The 18,159-nt window shown below is 41.0% G+C and overlaps 1 protein-coding gene across 2 annotated transcripts in view; it reads right to left on the bottom strand.

Moving 5' to 3' along the window:
• The window catches only part of TGFBR3 (transforming growth factor beta receptor 3), a 113,940-nt gene that overhangs the window by 43,656 nt on the left and 52,125 nt on the right, over positions 1 to 18,159 (bottom strand). For both annotated transcript variants that reach the window (XM_064719943.1, XM_064719942.1), the window contains one exon: positions 4,339 to 4,476. In XM_064719943.1, the coding sequence (XP_064576013.1) occupies positions 4,339 to 4,476 (138 nt within the window). The remainder of the gene's footprint in view (positions 1 to 4,338; positions 4,477 to 18,159) is intronic.

Below are 18,159 nucleotides of genomic sequence, written 5' to 3'. Positions count from 1 at the left end.
TTATAGATGGGGAAGCACCCTGAGAAGCAAAATGACAACACAGGCAACAGAATAGTGAAGCACAACTGCCCTTAGCAGCCATGCCCTGTCATGATGGCTTCCCTCAAAGTACTGTCACTCTGTGAGAATCACTGCGCTTCCACTCAGTGCCACTTTGGAAAAAACTCTTCATTAAAGAAATCATGATGCTAACCCAACACAAACTTTGGTTTATCTGGGGCATGCTACCTAATTTTAATGACAATTTATTCCACTGTGAGTTTAGCCACCAGTAGGCATTTTGTGAAAATGAAAACATAAGTTGTTTCCATGAAGATAAAGCACATAAATCACTGCACATGAAACTGCATTACATGATAAAAATAAATGCAAAACCACACATATATACCAAATCTACATGTCCATCCTGAAAAAATGTTTACCAAGAAGGTAATTTGTGCTTCCTCCATACTATAACCATGCACCCAAAGCCCGGATTTTCTCCCACATTCATTTTAAGCTTCTTAACTGATGGAGGACCAGGCTGAAGGCAAAAAATCTATGCTCAAACTATGTGATAAGAAGTTAAACTCCAGCCCAACTCAGTAGTACTGTATTTTCCCAGTCTTTTGGATATGTGCTGATACAAGCTTTAAATCTTTTCATCCTTCCCTGGGACAGTTTAGCTTTAATGGAAACTCAAACCATAAATTCACAGAATGAAGGAAACAGACCATTTTGCTGATGAGGCCACTGAGAACACACAGCCCTGACTCTACCCTCTTCTCCAGTACAATCACCATTCAAGCTCAGTGTGCCTTGGTTTCTCCACCTGTACAGTGCTAACAGCACTTGTGATCCAGTTCATCATCTGCTCATATCCTGGAGACACCTTTGTTAGAAATAACCTTGAAACTTATAATACAATTAATTTTTAATTTTTATTTAGTTACTTACTTACTCAAAGCACACATCCCTGTAACAGTTTGAGAACTTCATTATGATACTTTATAAGGAAAAAAAAAGCTAATATTAAAAACAAATAAAGAGTTAGGACTTGACTAATGGTTCCATGATCATTTCACTACAAACTTTGATCTGGCTCTAGCAGTGTGGTCTTTATCAGCAGCAAGTCCCAGAAGTTGTAATTTAAATTTCTTTACGCTACCTACCATTCTAACCAGGATTCAATCAATGAAAGTCATTGCAATTCATACTCTACATACAGTACATTAATAAAATGGTGAATGAACGTATTGTTTGGAAAGTCTGAAGGAAAAGCTGGAAAGTCAACTAGTATCTTGCCTGAGGCTTCCATAGAGACAGACACAATAGTTATGACACTCCTGTGGTATGCTACCATGGAATTCATGGGCACTAGAAAAGTTTCTTCTAATTCTAAATCTTTTATGATTCAACACACTCAATCTTCTGTTCTGGCTATACATTTAAGGAGACTGGACAAGTCAGAGCCACAGAGCTAAGTATTTTTAAACAAGGGCTAAGGAAGCATGCTCTGCACTCTGCAGCCCTTGGAGCTGCTATTTACAGTCCTAGGGTCAGTTGTCTGGAACTCACTGAAGGCTCTGGCACAGAGGCAGGGAACCTCTCAGCAACTAGGGCAGAAGCAGGATGTCCCTCTGCCCCACAACCTACCTGAAACAACAACAACTGATTCTGGAAAAGGACAACCTTTCCTAGCACAGAAACTCAGGGGTTGCAAATTAGCACAGCTCAACACAGGCAAACAGCTCTCTGCAGAACTAGAGCCCCTTGATCTCTGTTTGGCATACTGCACTTGCCTACAGGTGCTGCCAGTACTTCCTCCACATTTTTCATGTTTTCTGTGCCACCTGATTCTGTGCTGTTTTTTCAGAAAGCTTTTGGGAAAACAATGCATTTGTCCTTGTGAGCAGGGTGGAACTGTGGAAAAGCAACAGATGGTGACCACATTTAAAGTTGTTCAGCCCATAACCTCATGGCTTATCACCCTGAGATGCCCTGAGAAACAGGGCCATGAAAAGTGGGAAGGCTGATGAATCCATGGTAAGGGGCTGAAGTTAGCTTATGTTTACAGCAAAAACATCACCTTAGGGAAAAAACAAAGTGAACTTTAGGAGTGAGATGGATGACAGACACTAAAGTGGGAGAGGTAAAGGTGGATCAGTACCCTGGCATTATGCAATCTTGTTCTTTGAGCTCTTTGTAGGAAAGCAAAATAGAAATCTTAACATGGTGGAAGGAAAATTACAAAATTCTTACAGCACTTAAGGAGATCCAAAATTGTTATGGAGAGCTAGCTATTTATGGAGGGTTAACATTGAGAGCCAGTTCAGTCCCTTGCAACAAAAAGGCAAGGTCCCATGGGCAGCAGCATTATCCCAGCATCACAGGCTGGCAGGATGGCACCATGCATCACAGCATTCAGCCCTTACCATGACCACCAGAGATTAGGAGATGGAGTTGTGAGAGGAGGTATTTGATTTGAGTCCCCCCAACTCTGCAGCCAACCTGTAGTGCCTACCAGGTATTCCTGCCCCACCTGAGAAGCAGTACACCCCTCCCTACAGCATCAGTGGCCAAGTTCACCATGGCAGTTCTTGAGGTCAGGCAACGTCTTGCTTGGCAAGATCCATGACTGCTGCTGCTCACCTCTTCAAGCCTGAGCTTGTAACCAGAAGCACTTGAAACAGTTTTCTGCAGCAAACACTTATCTAATGGTACAGTTTTGGCAGTCAGGGCCTCAGGCACATCCCCATTGCTCCTATGCCTTAATGCAGGCTGCTGAAACCCCACTGAGACAAACCAAGCAAGCTCAGCACAATCAGCTGAGCAGAAATGCATGAGTGTCAGCAGGCCATCTCTCCATTCCCTGAGCAAGATAAGGGGAGAGGGAAAATCCTGGGTGCAGAGGAAGAACACAAACTAGCTGAACAAAAACTAGCTGATAGGAAATAGGAGTGACGATGTGTTGTAGGAGAAGATCAAAACTAAACTGGAAGTAAGCCCAAGGCTTTATTATCTGATGAAAGATCCTGCTTCTTTTGTCCACAAGAGGAATGAGGACTCGTTACACTGTTGTTGCACATGTTGTTCCTCGGTCATTTTCTCAGCAGACCAGAACTGTACTGGTTGCATTAAGGACACAGAACAGGAAGACAACAGTCATGAGTCTCCCAAACACCAATGAAAAACCTAAGATTGTAAATACCTTAGAATAAAAACAGAGCCATATTCTTTGCACCAACCAGTAATACACTGGAAACAGGACTGAGTCCTTTGAAGTTCAAAATATCAAGGCTACTCCTACTCTTATATGACAGCTTGATGACAGGAAACAGAAAAACAATTCCAGAAAGCTTGCAGTGTCCAGCAAGTGACAGAACTCTTGGTGCCCTCCACCATGTCACCAGCACACCAGGCCAACTGAGAGAGCAGTGTCCCTTCTCAGAGTTCTAATGCTGCACCACAGTGCATCCTCCTGTGCTGCTGATGCACAGTGACACAGCTGAGTTCCCCCTGGGTGCTGCAGAAACAATCTTGCCTATCACTGTCAGCCGTGCTGGAGGAGCAAAATTAAGCCCTATAAGGACACCGCTAAAAATAATCAAGTTTAGTTCTGCAATTAGAGTTGAATATAGTGAAAGCTGCAACTTTCATAAAGACAACTCATGATTAGACATGATGTCATGCATTAAAAATTTAATCCAAACAACTTGTCTGTTTCACTACAAATAGCAAACTTGAATGTCCTGGCAAACTGTAAGGACATGATTTACAAATACTAGGTAATATTTGGATCTTGCATTATAAGCAGTGCTCCAGTCTTTCTGAGAAATAAAAATGACTTCATTCTGGGCTTAGCTTGGTCATTTCAATAGACCAAAACTTCATCAGAGACATAAAGCATAGCTGGACATATCAAGCTCAATAGATACAAATTTTTGTTTTGGTCACAGACCACACTATTAGCATGCACTCTTAATAATTCCAATAGCTCTGAGGCTTTTTGCTTTATGGTACTGTTGGACTTCCAATCAGGACTGGCAATCTGCTATAACCTCACAGCTTTTTCAACTCTAATGGCTGTTAGTATTAATAGTTATATGACATGCAGATTCTGAAAAGCAGTTTTGCTTTCCTTTCCTAAATTCACATAACAAGTAATAGGCTACTTTTTCCAAACTGCTTTGCCCTACCATCTAACTGTTCCCCAGAGCCCTACAATGAAACTTGACCCTCTCTTAACTTTTTTTTTTAATTTAAGTTTGAAAATTTTCCAAATGAATACCATTAACTCCATGCTTATGTGACAAGCAGCTATGACAGAGAGCAGGCCAGAGGACTGTGTACACTTACAAAGAAAACTCTTCGGATTCCAGGTGCCAATCTTTCTGTTTTTAGCTTCCAGACCAAAGGCAAAGGAGAGTTGAGAAGAAACACCAGAGGCTTCTGATGAATATGCACTGATGAAATTGGATTCAAATGTAATGTGACCTACAGAAAAACACAGAAATATGTGAATACTTCCTGGAATTTGAAACAATGAATCAAAGATAATTTATATATATACATATTATGACTCTTAGCATTCAGACCTCTTGACTCAAGATTAAAGACAAATCTACTTCCACAAAAGTCAGTCAACGGAGCACAGAGAAAATAAAATATGAAATAGTTAACATTTGTGCTCTATGCTTTCAGAGCACTGCTAAAAAGAAAACCTTGGCAAATGCTGATGAAAAATATCTTATGCAAAAGGTCAAACCACTAAGCTGAGAGTTGGAGAACAAGGAGATAAAAAGAATCGCAAAGCAAACTCTGATTGCTGGTTTCTAGATGGTAGTCTACAAGGCTGGCTTAGAGTATAAAACCTCATCTGCTGATTCTGTTAAGGACATAAATCTAGCCTGCAAAACAAATAAAACTAAACAAACAAAAACCAGGAGGAACAAATCCAGAAACACAAGCAAGCACTACATTACTTTATGGAAGGAATTCCAAAAGAAATTTTAACGCACACTAGGGAAAGAAAATGCCTGTGCTCAGAGGTTAAAAAGATACACAGGGTAAATGATCTGAGGAAATTGGAGTGGACATCATGGAAGTGAGGCAACCTGTTAGAAGTGGCTTTGAAACAACCAGTTTGCAGTTGCTGGAAGTCCTTCCTGCCCAGCTCCTCGTACCCCAGCACTGCCCTTCTAGAAAGGGCTCAGTGTTGGACAAAACCATAACCAAACACAGCACAGCCTGGCCTTTTTTAGCATATACAGACTTGCAATTGATATTACAGTGGTTTTTGTGGTACCTAATAAGCTGTTTAAGCAGTCAGGATTTAGCTTGATACTTCAGCCCACATTATAGAAGAAACCTCTAGTGTGCAATGGAGAGATGATCTACCCCAGACTGAGCAGGGAAGCTGATGTCCCACCACACTGGTGACAGGCAGGTTCCATGAACAACCACCAGTTTGAATGGCGGCAAACAGAAATGAGCACAAAGATAATTCACAATTAATTCTGTATCCTGCTAGAGAAATTAAAAGGATATTTGAGATAGAGAAGAGGGACTATGTATAGTTAGTTCATTGCATGATTCTTATATAGTAGCAAACAACCATTAGTTTACCAGTAAAGTAAATGGAGATTCATCCAGTAAACTAGCTAAAAGAAAGCTAGAGACCAAATTGAAAACTAGGTACCTATTACTGTTGAAAATATTTTCCAAAATAGAGAGCCAGGGTGGTTTTAGTTTGGTGAGTTTGGGTTTTTTGCTTTGTTTGGGTTTTTTCCTTTGATTGGTTGGTTTTTTGCATTTTTTCCTTTTTTTTTTAAATTTATTTCACCTTGAAAAGTTCACCATTCACTATAAAGTCAAAGCCAGGCCCTGGTGTCAGGTCTGAGACACCCAGAGGACAGCAGAAAGACCTTTTATCACTAGTTAAGAACTTGCAAGAAAGCTAGCAAACAGCTGGCTGTGCTCTCACACTAACTGGTTGCACCAGATTCTGAAATGCCAGTGACCAAAGGTGTCTCCAGTCCCCACAGCGACAGACATCACACCCCACACACATCTCTGGGAGTACCAGGACATCCCTGTCCTCCTTTTTGTTAAGCTTGATTGAAGTTGTTGGAAAACCGAGTAGATCCATATTTGTACTAAAGCCAAGCTGCCCTAAAGAAGGAGCTCCTCTCGTGGCACAGCTGGGCAGTGACAGCCCTGCCTGCAGGAAGGTCAGGCAGTGCCGTCTCCTGCTCCTGCAGCCGCCTCTGGCACCACCTGGCCTCTCCAGCACAGAACACATCTCATAAAGAACACACCAAGTACAACAGACTACCAAGAACCACATTTCCCTCTATTTTCTGCCTCTAAAGTATTTTATTCTTTCTCATTTTAGCAAAGTGCAGGGTGGTAGTGCTCTCAATTCTAATGGTAGGACAGAGACCTGAAATGCCAAACAGCCACATTCTTAGCTACAGAAACTGCTTTGGTCTACCAGCTATAGAGCCAAAGTAGCTCTGTTAGCTGAAAATAAGAGAGAAATAATTCATTTTACAAGACTCCTGCTTTGTTGTTCTGTCTAGAAATGGAAAGGTGAAAGGAAAAAGGAAAAAAAGTGTTTAGAACTACTATTAAATTAATGACAATTAAACAGCTTTCATTAATTCTTGTGGCTTTTCAGCTATAATCACTGCTAATTAATAATAAGCTGTTAAAACTATTAAATGTAATTACCTTGTTCTAGGCTTATGTTTTCTCACAAAACAATAAAAACACTGTAATCTCAGTTTAGTAAAATAGTCCAGTTATATCTTTTGAAGTTCTGATCTCAGAAATATGAGCTCAAATTTCATGATGATTTTTTTAGCTTCAAATGGCATAAAGTGCATCCAACGTATTTCCATGCCAAATAATAACTGATTTCCTTTGATGCCAGATATTGATGAAATTACTCATAATATAGTTAATATGCTTAAATAACCAAGAATAAAAACTAGTAACAATGCTCTTGCACTGGCCAACAGGAGGACTCAGCTTTGCCTTGCATCCTGGCTGTGTTTTTGTCAAAATGGCAAGTCAATGTAAAAGATATGGCTCTTATTAGAAACTTCAAAAAATTTTTGCTATTTAAAACCTCCATTATTTATTAAAAGCAGAAATAATACAATACATGCAACACACTCTGAAAACTTCATCTCAGAAATAGCTAGGCCAAGTCCTTTGGGTAATAAGGACATGGAGAAGTACCTCTGTTTCAACTGATCTCAGACAAATTTGTTCAAAACCAACATCTATCAGACAAGACAGATGTTTTAGAATTCATGAAGATTTCTTCCTGTTGTTTTAGTCACATGAGAGCACACAGAGCAATCATACTGCCTTAGTGAGAAAATCAGAGACTTCGCAACTGGGTCTGCTATCAGACTTTGTAGTTGCTATTCCCTCAGCTTGTAAAATTAAAGATGTATATAATGCATCTTTTTCAACCAAGTTTTTCAAATTTTTCAAGCAAACTGCTGGAGAGTTACCAGCACCCAAGATCTTTACACCAAAACCCTGCTGCCAAGCATTGGGTTTTTTACACTGCATAACTACAGTCAGTGGGTATCACAGGGAAATTTCAGTCCAAGTACAGCAGGCACGGTCAGAACAGCTCACCAGAGAGGTGGTAATGTGAGGGAGGGTGGTTTGAACTGCAGAGTCCAGGTGAAAGCCTGGACTTTTAATATGCATCAGAGGCATTTAAATGCCTCTTCCCACTCCTGCTTCAGAGATTGAAAGGCTTAACAGGACTCTAAGGTGTTAAAAGTTATGACATCAACACAAGCACAAGTTCTTTAGCTGTGCCTTGCTGAGCTTTCTGCTATCACAGCTGTGCTCCCACTGACTTGTCCCTTTGCTAATTTCTGGCATGGCTGCCTCCATCCACAGCACTGCACAGGAAGATCCCCATCCCTACTCTCCCTACAGCAATCTGAACAAAACACCATTTCTGCTGCAGTGTCCCCACTGTGGCTCTAGTTATACCATGTATTAGCTAAGCCCCAAGTGATGCCCCTTCCCTGGACACCTTTCTGTCTCATCTTAGCTCAAGAGCTATTCAAGACACATCCTTTCTCATGGCTACAGTTCACAGTACTTTTAGAGCACAACACAAACTGACAGAAGGATACTCAATTGCTTTAAACCACCAGAAAAAAAAAAAAGTTTCTAATTAATAGCACAAGAGATAACTACAAATTTTCCCTTTCTTTTTGTATTTTCACTGGCAAAATTCATATTACTCAATATTTATGGAAGTCTTGCCCAGAAACTCCATCAGAAACCAATCCTATGTGTGTTCAGTGCTGCAAAAAGTGTTTTGAAGACACGGTGTGAAACTCTGAACTCAGTGAACTCTGTAGTCAAGTTCCTAACTTTTTTCTAAAACTCCCACATAAGCTTTAAAAAAAAAAAAAATAAAAAAAAAATCAGAGATCCAAAAAGGGACATCCTCCACCCATTCCTAGATTTTCAAACAAGCTTATAAGGTACACACATTGGTATTTCTCAACAACATACTACTTGATTCAAAGTCTTCTGCGGCTCAGACAGGTCTGTGACCATTTTGGTCAAACAACACCAAAAGAAAATGAACCAGAATCATTAAATGGACTTGGGCATTTTAGCTCTCCTAGTCCATTTAAAAAGCTGCTATTGCTTTGCCCATAATACTTTAAAAACATATTAAGAGACAGTATATTACCCAAGCAGACAGCACCACAACAGTACAGGAAAATAAGTCAATGTGGTCCAACACATTCCTCACTCGCAGTGAAGGGCTCATCTGATCACAAAGCTGCTGCACAGCCAAGACTTTCATTGTGCAATCGATAGCTAGGCCAGACCTTCTGGGCATGTGTGTCAGCAACGGCTCTCTCAGCAAGGTTCAACTTCAGCAGCTGTTTGTCAGAGGAAGCTCCTCTTCAGACTGGTGTCTGGCCCCCTTTGGCACACGCTCCTCCAAATAATTCATGACTAACTTGTGAGGAATACAAGGATTTGGTCATAGCTGAAAATGACAGACTTCAGCTATTCTGAAAATCTCAGAACAAAACGTACAGATTGCTCTTTAAAGCATCCAGGTCCAAGGGGGCTGTGAAGCCCCGAGCCTGTGTCCTGTTGGCTGGAATGCATTTGCCCTCCACGGGCACAGTGCCCACCAAAGCTGTGCGGGCACTGCTGAGCCAGACCCTGCAGGTCACCGCTGGCTGCCCGCTCTGCACAGCTCCTCCAGGGCTCCAGCAGCAGCAAGGCTAAGGCGGCTGCAGAGGCTCCTGTCCCCAGAGATCAGTTTCATGGAAGGCTGAGGATCACCACAGAAACCAACTACAAAAACAGTCCACGGGCTCCTGCCCCGCTGCTCTGCTAAAGCAATTTGTACTACGTGAAAGGCAAGGACACAAATGCTGAAAACTGATCAAAGTAAATGCTGCTGTTAAAGTACCATTTTGTTTTGCTGACTTCAAGGCATCAAATCACAGGCTCTCTGTTTTGCTCTAAAAAGATGAAAGCTAAGTGCCAAGGATTTGTAAGGTTGAATTAACTATTCCGGCATGAAGACCTTCAGATAAATCCATAGCACATTTTCCAAAACAACCATTACAAATCTGTGCTAAAAAGCCAGGACAAAATATGTGGTGTTGTATTGAATTACACTGTCTAGGCTTGGACAGCTGTTCTCTAAAAAAGAAGAAAAAAAGAATTTTAACTCTCAGATCACATAAGTACATTTTCTGACTTATAAGTGATGCAGTAAAGACAGACTTATGACATCTTAACTCATTACTCTGCTGCAAAGATTAAATTAACTCATTCAAAGCAGGCAAAATTTAGAGCTGAAATATGAAAATTTACACCTATCTCTGTCCTAAGTGCTTTCACTCCTTTTGTTAATACAATATTTATAGAACACAGTTTATTCTGATATTACAAGTCAAAGAAATTAATATGGAGAAACTTAGTTTTACAGTTCACTTGTGTCTATCAGTATAGGAGTTTGGAATTTCTACTGAAATTCACTAGAAAAAAATATAATGTTAGTACATTGGCCATAACAGTATTCAGTTAAGGATTAATCCATTAATCCAACTCAACTGGTGAGATCTGGTACTGCACCACTTTTCAGAAGTGTTTATCAAGTACTTTGGGAAGGATCCTTTTCTTCTCCAAATAAAAGTCTAGAAAAAGCACACTCTTTAGACAGTGATTGTGATTCAAAATGAAATACTGTTTTTTCCTCCCCCTCATAGTTTTGCTATGCTGCCTGAATATTGTGTTACAGATTTGATACCAAGCCAGCTATAGTAGATCACAATACCCAGCTTTTGAGAGCCAACAGTTTCTGAGAGAGAGTTTGCTGATTTTTCCAAGAAACTTAAAATATGTTCACATGGTGTTACTGCTTGAATGTAACTTTGCTCTCAGGGTTACATATTTGCATTCTTAAATCAAATTATTGTATAAACAGATTCTTAAAAGCGCACAAGATCCTACTGCTTCCCTTCTGGGAAGGTTCTCCAACACAGACTCTTTGTTCAGACAGGGCAAGCACCAATTTTTGAAAACTCACCTCAGCAATCAGAAGATCTGCAAAACAGTATCAAAGAAACCACTAACTGCAGGGAAACTGCAATGGCACTAAAAGCAAGCACTCATACCTACAGAGTTACTTTTTCTCCCACAGAACCCAACCATGTGCCACCTTCCCAGTCCGTGCCAGGGACACACCATGCTACCCTCTCTGTGCCAGAGCAGCACTCATGGATGCTGCTGGGGCAGGGACCTGTCCCTGTGGGAGAGAGCAGGGAGGGAGCTGTGATGCACGAGGCACAAGGGAAGGAAAGACCTGTTCTTAATTCCAGGATGAGGCACAACTCAGTCCTTAGGGAATGGATCTGAGTCCCAGGTACATGGGCACTGAAGTTCATTTCCAAGGCTCATGTAACACCCTATTTTAAAATCAACCCTTTGCTTATTTTACCCTAAGTACACAATTGCAAATAGATTGGCATTGCCTGGACCTTCTCGCCCACACAGTACTAGAGAACCAGATTGACTAAACAGCAGTTATAGCTCAGTTTTAAAAATCATGGGAAAGATTCACCTCTGGCATAATTCCACTGAAGCTACTGGCACTAAACCAGAGACAGATGAGGTCCCATACATTACTTCATGGAAGAGAGAATACTCTTGCACAATCTCTTGACTGTTACAATCTACCACCCAGACTGGAAAACTAGGCTCCATAAAAAAGAAGATAAGAAAACAGAAAAGTTGATAAGGACTGCCCAACTATGACCTGTGGCCCACTGCACTCTCTTCATTAAGTAGGTGTTTGAAAACTCCTTTTCCCTTCACCCTCGTTTGTCCTACAATAGGGGATAAAGGTCAGGGTGTGCTGTGCTAGACACAAAGAGCTTAAAAGTCAAGTCCTAAAGCACATGAACATGCCAACATCCACTAACAAATTATTCTGAATTATGCATGTTGTTCCCATTAATAACGATTCAGAGGAAAATCAGAGAATTACAGAACAGGCTGAGTTGGAAGGGACCCTCAGTGATTACTGAGTCCAACTCCTGGCCCTGCACAGCACCATCCCCAAGAGTCACACCCTGTGCCTGAGAATGTTGTCCAAACACTTCTTGAACTCTGTCAGACTTAAGGCTGCGATCACTTCCCTGGGAGTTCCAGTGCCCAGCCACTCACTGAGTGAAGAACCTTTTTCTAACATCCAACCTAAGCCTCCACTGACACAGTTTCAGGCCATTATCTTGGGTCCTGTCACTGGTCACCACAGATAAGAGATCAGTGCCTGGCCATCTCTTCCCCTCATGAGGAAGTTGTAGAATGTCATGCGGTCTCCCCTCAGTCTCCTCTTCCCTAGGCTGAATAGACCAACTGACCTCAGCCATTAAAGGACAGCCCCAAAACATGTGTTCAAGACATGAACTAAACAAAGTCCTTTCACCTTCAGTAGGGATGAAGCATCACCCTTGAGTTTGGCACCTATTCCCTGTAGAGCAGCACATTGTTTTTAATGAAGACCTAAGGCTTCAGAACCAGCTAGAAAACTGACCTGCCCATACACTGACTTCATACTTGTATCTAACAGCTGGGTGAGAGAGAGCCCTTTAGAACAAAAGCCTAAGGGCTTGCAGCACAGTCAAAAATTATCTGTAGTTCTGCCTCCAGTGTAAGCTCTGGTATGTTTCTTGCCCCAGTATTAAATGACCAAGCTGAGGGTCTGTGTAATAGGATGGAATTGCAGCACATTTAGATCTCCTCCTGTGGCTTGTAAATCAGCTGCTCCCCACAACAGACCAAAAAAATCAAATTACAAATAAAATTTAGTACTATAACATTATCAAAGACATCATGTGCCAGATGAGTATGCTGTATGACATTAAACATACTGCTCTGTTCCTGGCAGCAGAGTTGTCTGTGTCTGGTTCATAACTGGTAGTTTCCTGCACCAGTGATACTTGCTCCTCAAAAGTGGAAGAGCAGGCAACCACGCTGGTAAGGTTCTACTGGCAATGCAGTGCCTGTTCAGAAAGCACCACAGCTCACATAACTTTAAAAAATTCTGACACAAGGAGACATTACAAAACAGTTCTTCTAGCTTCATGAAAACATTGGGCTATTTCTGCCCAGAGCTTACTCACATCATTTATTTTCTGACAAAAACATAGCAAATTAATTTCTGATGTTCTTAAATTGTCATTCTAAGCTGAAGCAGCCAAATGCTAATAATTTATGCAAATACCCAGATAATAAAAGCTATTCCTGACACAAATAACCTGGCAAATATGCAGGACAGTTATTGAAGTCCTATTTGCAATAGAAAGGGGTATGACTTTCACAGTGCAAGAATAATAACCGTAAAAAAACTTGAAGGTTTAAGGTGGATATAAGGACAGAACACAAAGGGCAATAAATGTATTATCATAAGTCATACTGAGACAGCTCTGTAACTATCATCTTGAAAGTACAACCAAAGTGTGTACTGATAAATTTTATGTAGATATCATAACACATACCGCCTATGTTAGCTTTGTTACCTGAATTATACAAATGCCAGCTTCCCCTGTGCATACACATATCAATTCAATTTTCACTGAATGTGTTAAACATTACATTCTTTGAGAACCAGAATTCTCCTTCTTCCTGAAAAAGAAGATTTTTCAAAAACTTCTGTCTGCAGCAAAGAAAGCAGTCTCTGCACACACAATTCTGCTCAGCTTTGCCAACCAAATGTAACTCTCACACAACCCCCACTGTGGTGACCTGCAGAGCAAGGGCTGCCCACAGTGACCAGCCCCATGTTTTGGTCAATAGAAAACTGATGCCCATCAGTGCAAAGATGGGACCCTTTTGCCCATTCTGTCTGTGACCTGATCGAGATGCTCAGGCTCCCAAAGATTAAGTGAAACCATTTGTGCCATGTGCCCTTCTGCAGATCAGCCAGGCTTCCCAAAACACAGTGCTTTGCTCAGCTTTGCATAAATCAGTAGATGTCAATACCATTCACATGGCATATAATGAATCCTGAGGGGACAGTCTTGTTTTGTGGGAAAATTCCTTGTTGGCTTTAGATCTGTTAAAGCGCAGAGGATCTGTCCCTGTACACCACAAGTACAACTTCTCCCCTACTGTTGCTAGTGGCCTATTCAAAAATGGTACCATCACACTGAGTTTTACTTTAATAATTAAGGTAGAAAACTCATGCAGAAATGAAACAAATTTCCAGGTAATTTTCTAGTCCACATTTATTTGTACATATATTGCAGATCTAAGTCTTCCTTCAGTGCATCGCCTGAGCTGCAAATTTTAACTTGCTTTACCTTCTCCCACCCCTGCCCTAAACTATTACTAAATAGCTGTGTAACAGGTGTCCAGTGCCCTGAAGAGAAAAAATGGATATGGAGGCAGTTAACTATGTCAGAGGATATATAAGTATTACCTACTAAAAAGCAGCTCCTGTCCCAAAGAAAAAGCTTCTTAAACTGAGAGATAAAAGACATATGACAAGTATCTGCCAGGACTGTTTCCTTAAATCCATTTGGAGCTTTCTAAACTACTCTACACAGGCTATTTCAGGTAAACACAAGTTTCCACTGCCTGTATTTTCAACAAGTGAGATGCTAGACACCCAGCAGAAACTACAGAGCTGCACTAATGAATCACTAAAGTAGTTTAGTGTTTGCTACTGTATAAGTACACTGCTTATGTTTCACAGGGAAAATAAGAGACTCTTCTAGAGAAACACAACACTTGAGTGTTATCAAAAGCAAGATCAACATAAAAACACCCAACCAATTAAAACATTTGTTTTCTTCTATCTTGCCACAACATGGTTTTACTTTTTCAGCTGATTCAGGAGCATGGCTGTCAGGCAGGGCAAGCTCCACACAATTTATGTTGGAAATTTTCCCCTGCACTGGGAGGCTGAAGAAGAACGACTTCATTAATTCCAGCTTTTGGTTCAAACAGACACTCTAGAGAACAACATAAATATGAACCCTCCTGACAAATGTTGCTCCAATATCTCACACATACATGCATCAGCCCAAAGCTAGACTGGAACCTGACCATGGAGTTTGGGATATAGATGGACTCCTGGAAATGCCATCATTTCCTTAATTATCTTTTCTTGGAGAAAGTAATTACAGACAAAGCAGTAACTTATAAAGAAGACATTTCAGAGGCTTGGAGGAAACTGGAGACCATGAACACAAATCACAGTCTATGATCAAAAATCAACACACATCTGCCTGAAAGAACCGTGTGAGCCCACGTGCACAGTGTGCTCACACATCCAAGCCTCAGAGAGACAGGAAGAGCCCATCCAGTAAACAGCAGCAGCCTTCTTGCTCTCTACAGCCCTGCAAGAGCACAGCAGTACCTGCTGCATCTTGCCTCAGAGGAAAACAAGGGTCCAGTTTACAGCTTCCAACACAACATTTTAAGCAGCAGTCAGCAAAACCCAAAACTGTGAGCAGCCAGAAAACTCACACTGACGTTTTTCCTTCTGAAGCCGCTAGCGTTCTGTGGTAGGCCCTGGCAGGGCTTCAGCCACCGCTCCACACAGCTCCCTCAACTGAGAACAGGGCTCACTTCTGCACACAGCAAACAGCCCCATTTCTAAAAACAGAAAATAGTGAGGCTTTGCACAGTGCTTTCCAAGTCATGAGATGTCACTGCTGCCTCTTTAAGGCAGACACGCATCCAGCCACGCTCCTGCAGGACATAAGGCTCTGTACAAACAGACTCCTCTGGCCAACACAGGACTTCCTCTGGCAGTTCTGGTGGGCAGAACATGAAAGGACTGCCAAATCCAGTGACCAGCAAATCCTGAGCTGGCTAAAAACAACATGCAAAGACTGCAGTCCAGACAAACAAGATGAAAAAGCCACATTAAAAAAGGTGGAATTTTATGCAAGCACAGATGCCTCCAAGTGCTAACAGAGAGGAGAAAGAGCATTGTAAAGGCTTTCAAACAACAAGCAAACTCCACTTTCTTAAAAATATGGTAATGCTATGTTCATCCTGAAGGCAATTAAGACATTAAGTTAATTTAATGTATCAGCTGCATGGGAGATGCAGCTTTCAGCAGACATGGAGTTACCTGAGACACTGAATGATTATGATTTCTGTGGCACATGCTTCCACTACTTTGAAGGCTTTATAAGGTCTATAATGTACTTTATCTTCTGATTTAGTCCAGTACTCCAGCTGGGCTCTTGGGCATGGCTGTGCATAAAGGGAGTAAAACAGCAGCCTGTGAAACCATTCTGGTGAGCCAGTGGAGCTACCACAAACTTTGGAAATTACCCAGGATCAAAGATGCATGTGATGAGGAACTCCTGCTTTCCAAGGAACAAATACAGGGTGTTCCTGGAGTACATTTGCCACAGCATCACTCACAGCTTGACTCTGAGACCTCACTGCCACAGAGCACTGGTGGAAGCAGTAATTCATCTGGACTTCCCATTCTTAAGTGGCACCCTTCCCTCACAAAACACCATGCAAAATAATTACAATAAAAAGCAGTAGTCAACCTTAAATTTGACAGAGAGTCTTGCAGGTGGCCAAAGTCCCTTTCCATTGTTATTCTGTATACCCAGGATGACTGATTATGTTGCGTCTGCACAACTTCATGAGCCACAGTCATCAAGGAACACGAAGTAACGGGTGAAGTGCCCAAATTAACCTTGATGGGCTCAGTATAACAAGAGACCTGGCCAGCTGAACAGGCTGAAGGTTCAAAACCCCTGAACATGCATTGAAACATGCAGGTCTGCTGCTAGAGCTAGAGATCCACAACTGCTGCCAAGCTAAGGTGGTCAGAAAGTCAAGAGGCAAGAAAAGAAAAACACTGTTGCTAAGTTCAGAATTTGTCTGTACCTTGGCAGAGGCACAGTGCTTTGTTTTATCTCTCAAAGCTTCTTTTTCTAAAGCAGCAACTACTTTTCTTCAAAGCAAAGGCCTTTGACCTACCAGAAATACTAAATATACCCACGTGCAGCACTGTGTATCTATTCAAACAAATGAATAGGTAACAAAATCCTCACTAACTCCAGCTGTCAAGTAACAAACCTTGAATTCCCTTCCTGCCTGCGGTCAGCACATGACCTCCAGGCTCCCTCTGACCATGACTCTGGTGCTGCAGGTCAGCATGTTTTAAATATGCCCAGAAAGTGGCCCCTTTATCTGAGCTGAATCTCAAGGCTGTTCCTGGATCTCTGGATGCCTGAGCATGAAACAAAACATTTTTCCCTTACATAGCCTTGGGTATAGCTGTTGTAGTATTAAACTTCTGAAAACAGTTAAAACAAACACATTGAGAAATACAGTAAATATGCAGCATAATAGGCAACATGAACTGGGTTTTCACCACCTTCACCTAGATCTTCAAAACTGTAAAAACCAAAAACACTGTGACACAGAAAAATTATCCTGAATTCAGGATCAGCCTATTACAACTAGCCTATTCCAGGAGCTAACAGCCATTTTAATATCATGTTTACTCTCAAAGGAAATTTTAAAATTGTTATTGTTAACTTTTTGCCGAGTAGCACTGATTAAATATGGGGAAAAAGGTCCGTCAAATTATTACAGCCTCAGTAGCATTATTCAAAATTATAAATATAAAGACAAGTCCTTAGTTTTCCTGCCTTCGTTTCATAGAACACATGTTAAACATCTGTATCAGGCATAACATCTCAAAGTTTTTGAGGATGAGGATGTCCATGAAAACAATAGTGAATCCATTGCCAGGCACTCTGATTCCATGTATTCATATGTATTCAATCCTAAGTATTCACATGAGATTAACTTCATATGCCCCTCCTCCCTCCTGTTAACTATTTCAATTGTAACTGTGTGCCCAAAGAAGCTCAGGGAGATTCAACCAACAGGCATAAGAAAAGAATCCTCCATTTATTTAGGACTTGATAATATACTTGAAAAGTGACTTTGATTTAAAAATAATCTTATGCTCTTCTATACACATTTTTCTGGTGCAAATTTCTAGAGTTTCCAAGTTACTCTGCAAACAATAATTCTTCCTCAGAACAAACAGCTCCATGAGGAAGCAACTATCTCTTTTCCAAAAACTGAGAAACTGAAGCAGTGAAGATACCCAAAGCCAAAGAGAAAGTTATTGTAAGAGTTCAGTAGTTCCTGGCATTCAGCTGAGACTCAGATCAGTACAGAAATGCACACACGCACTCACTTCCCCAGGAATATTTGATCAAATAAAACAAACAAAAAAGGCTTGCATTTTTCTTGCCAAGTTCAATATAAACACTTGAGGCTATTACATGCACCCGTATTCTATTTCCTATGATAAAGCATGGCCAAATATGAATTGTGATAAAAGACATTTCTAAGAAATATTTGAAAGAGATTGGAACTGTGGAGGTTCTTACTTGAAGAAAGAAGACATTCCCAGTCTCAACATACAAGATTTCATCCCCATGGGATTAATGAATTAAAATACAAACAAATTCCTTAAAGATCATAAATGTGATAACAATATTTCATGATATGAGCTTATATTTACCAGATTTCTACCGTAACACAGAAGTGGTATACTACTGATTCAGTTTTGCAATGATTGTTCAGAATACA

The sequence above is a fragment of the Zonotrichia leucophrys genome, chromosome 8 (assembly GCF_028769735.1).
Source record: "Zonotrichia leucophrys gambelii isolate GWCS_2022_RI chromosome 8, RI_Zleu_2.0, whole genome shotgun sequence".
In the NCBI taxonomy this organism is placed as follows: domain Eukaryota; kingdom Metazoa; phylum Chordata; class Aves; order Passeriformes; family Passerellidae; genus Zonotrichia; species Zonotrichia leucophrys.
Note: the sequence above shows the minus strand (reverse complement) of the source record. Positions and strands in the feature narration are given on the sequence as shown.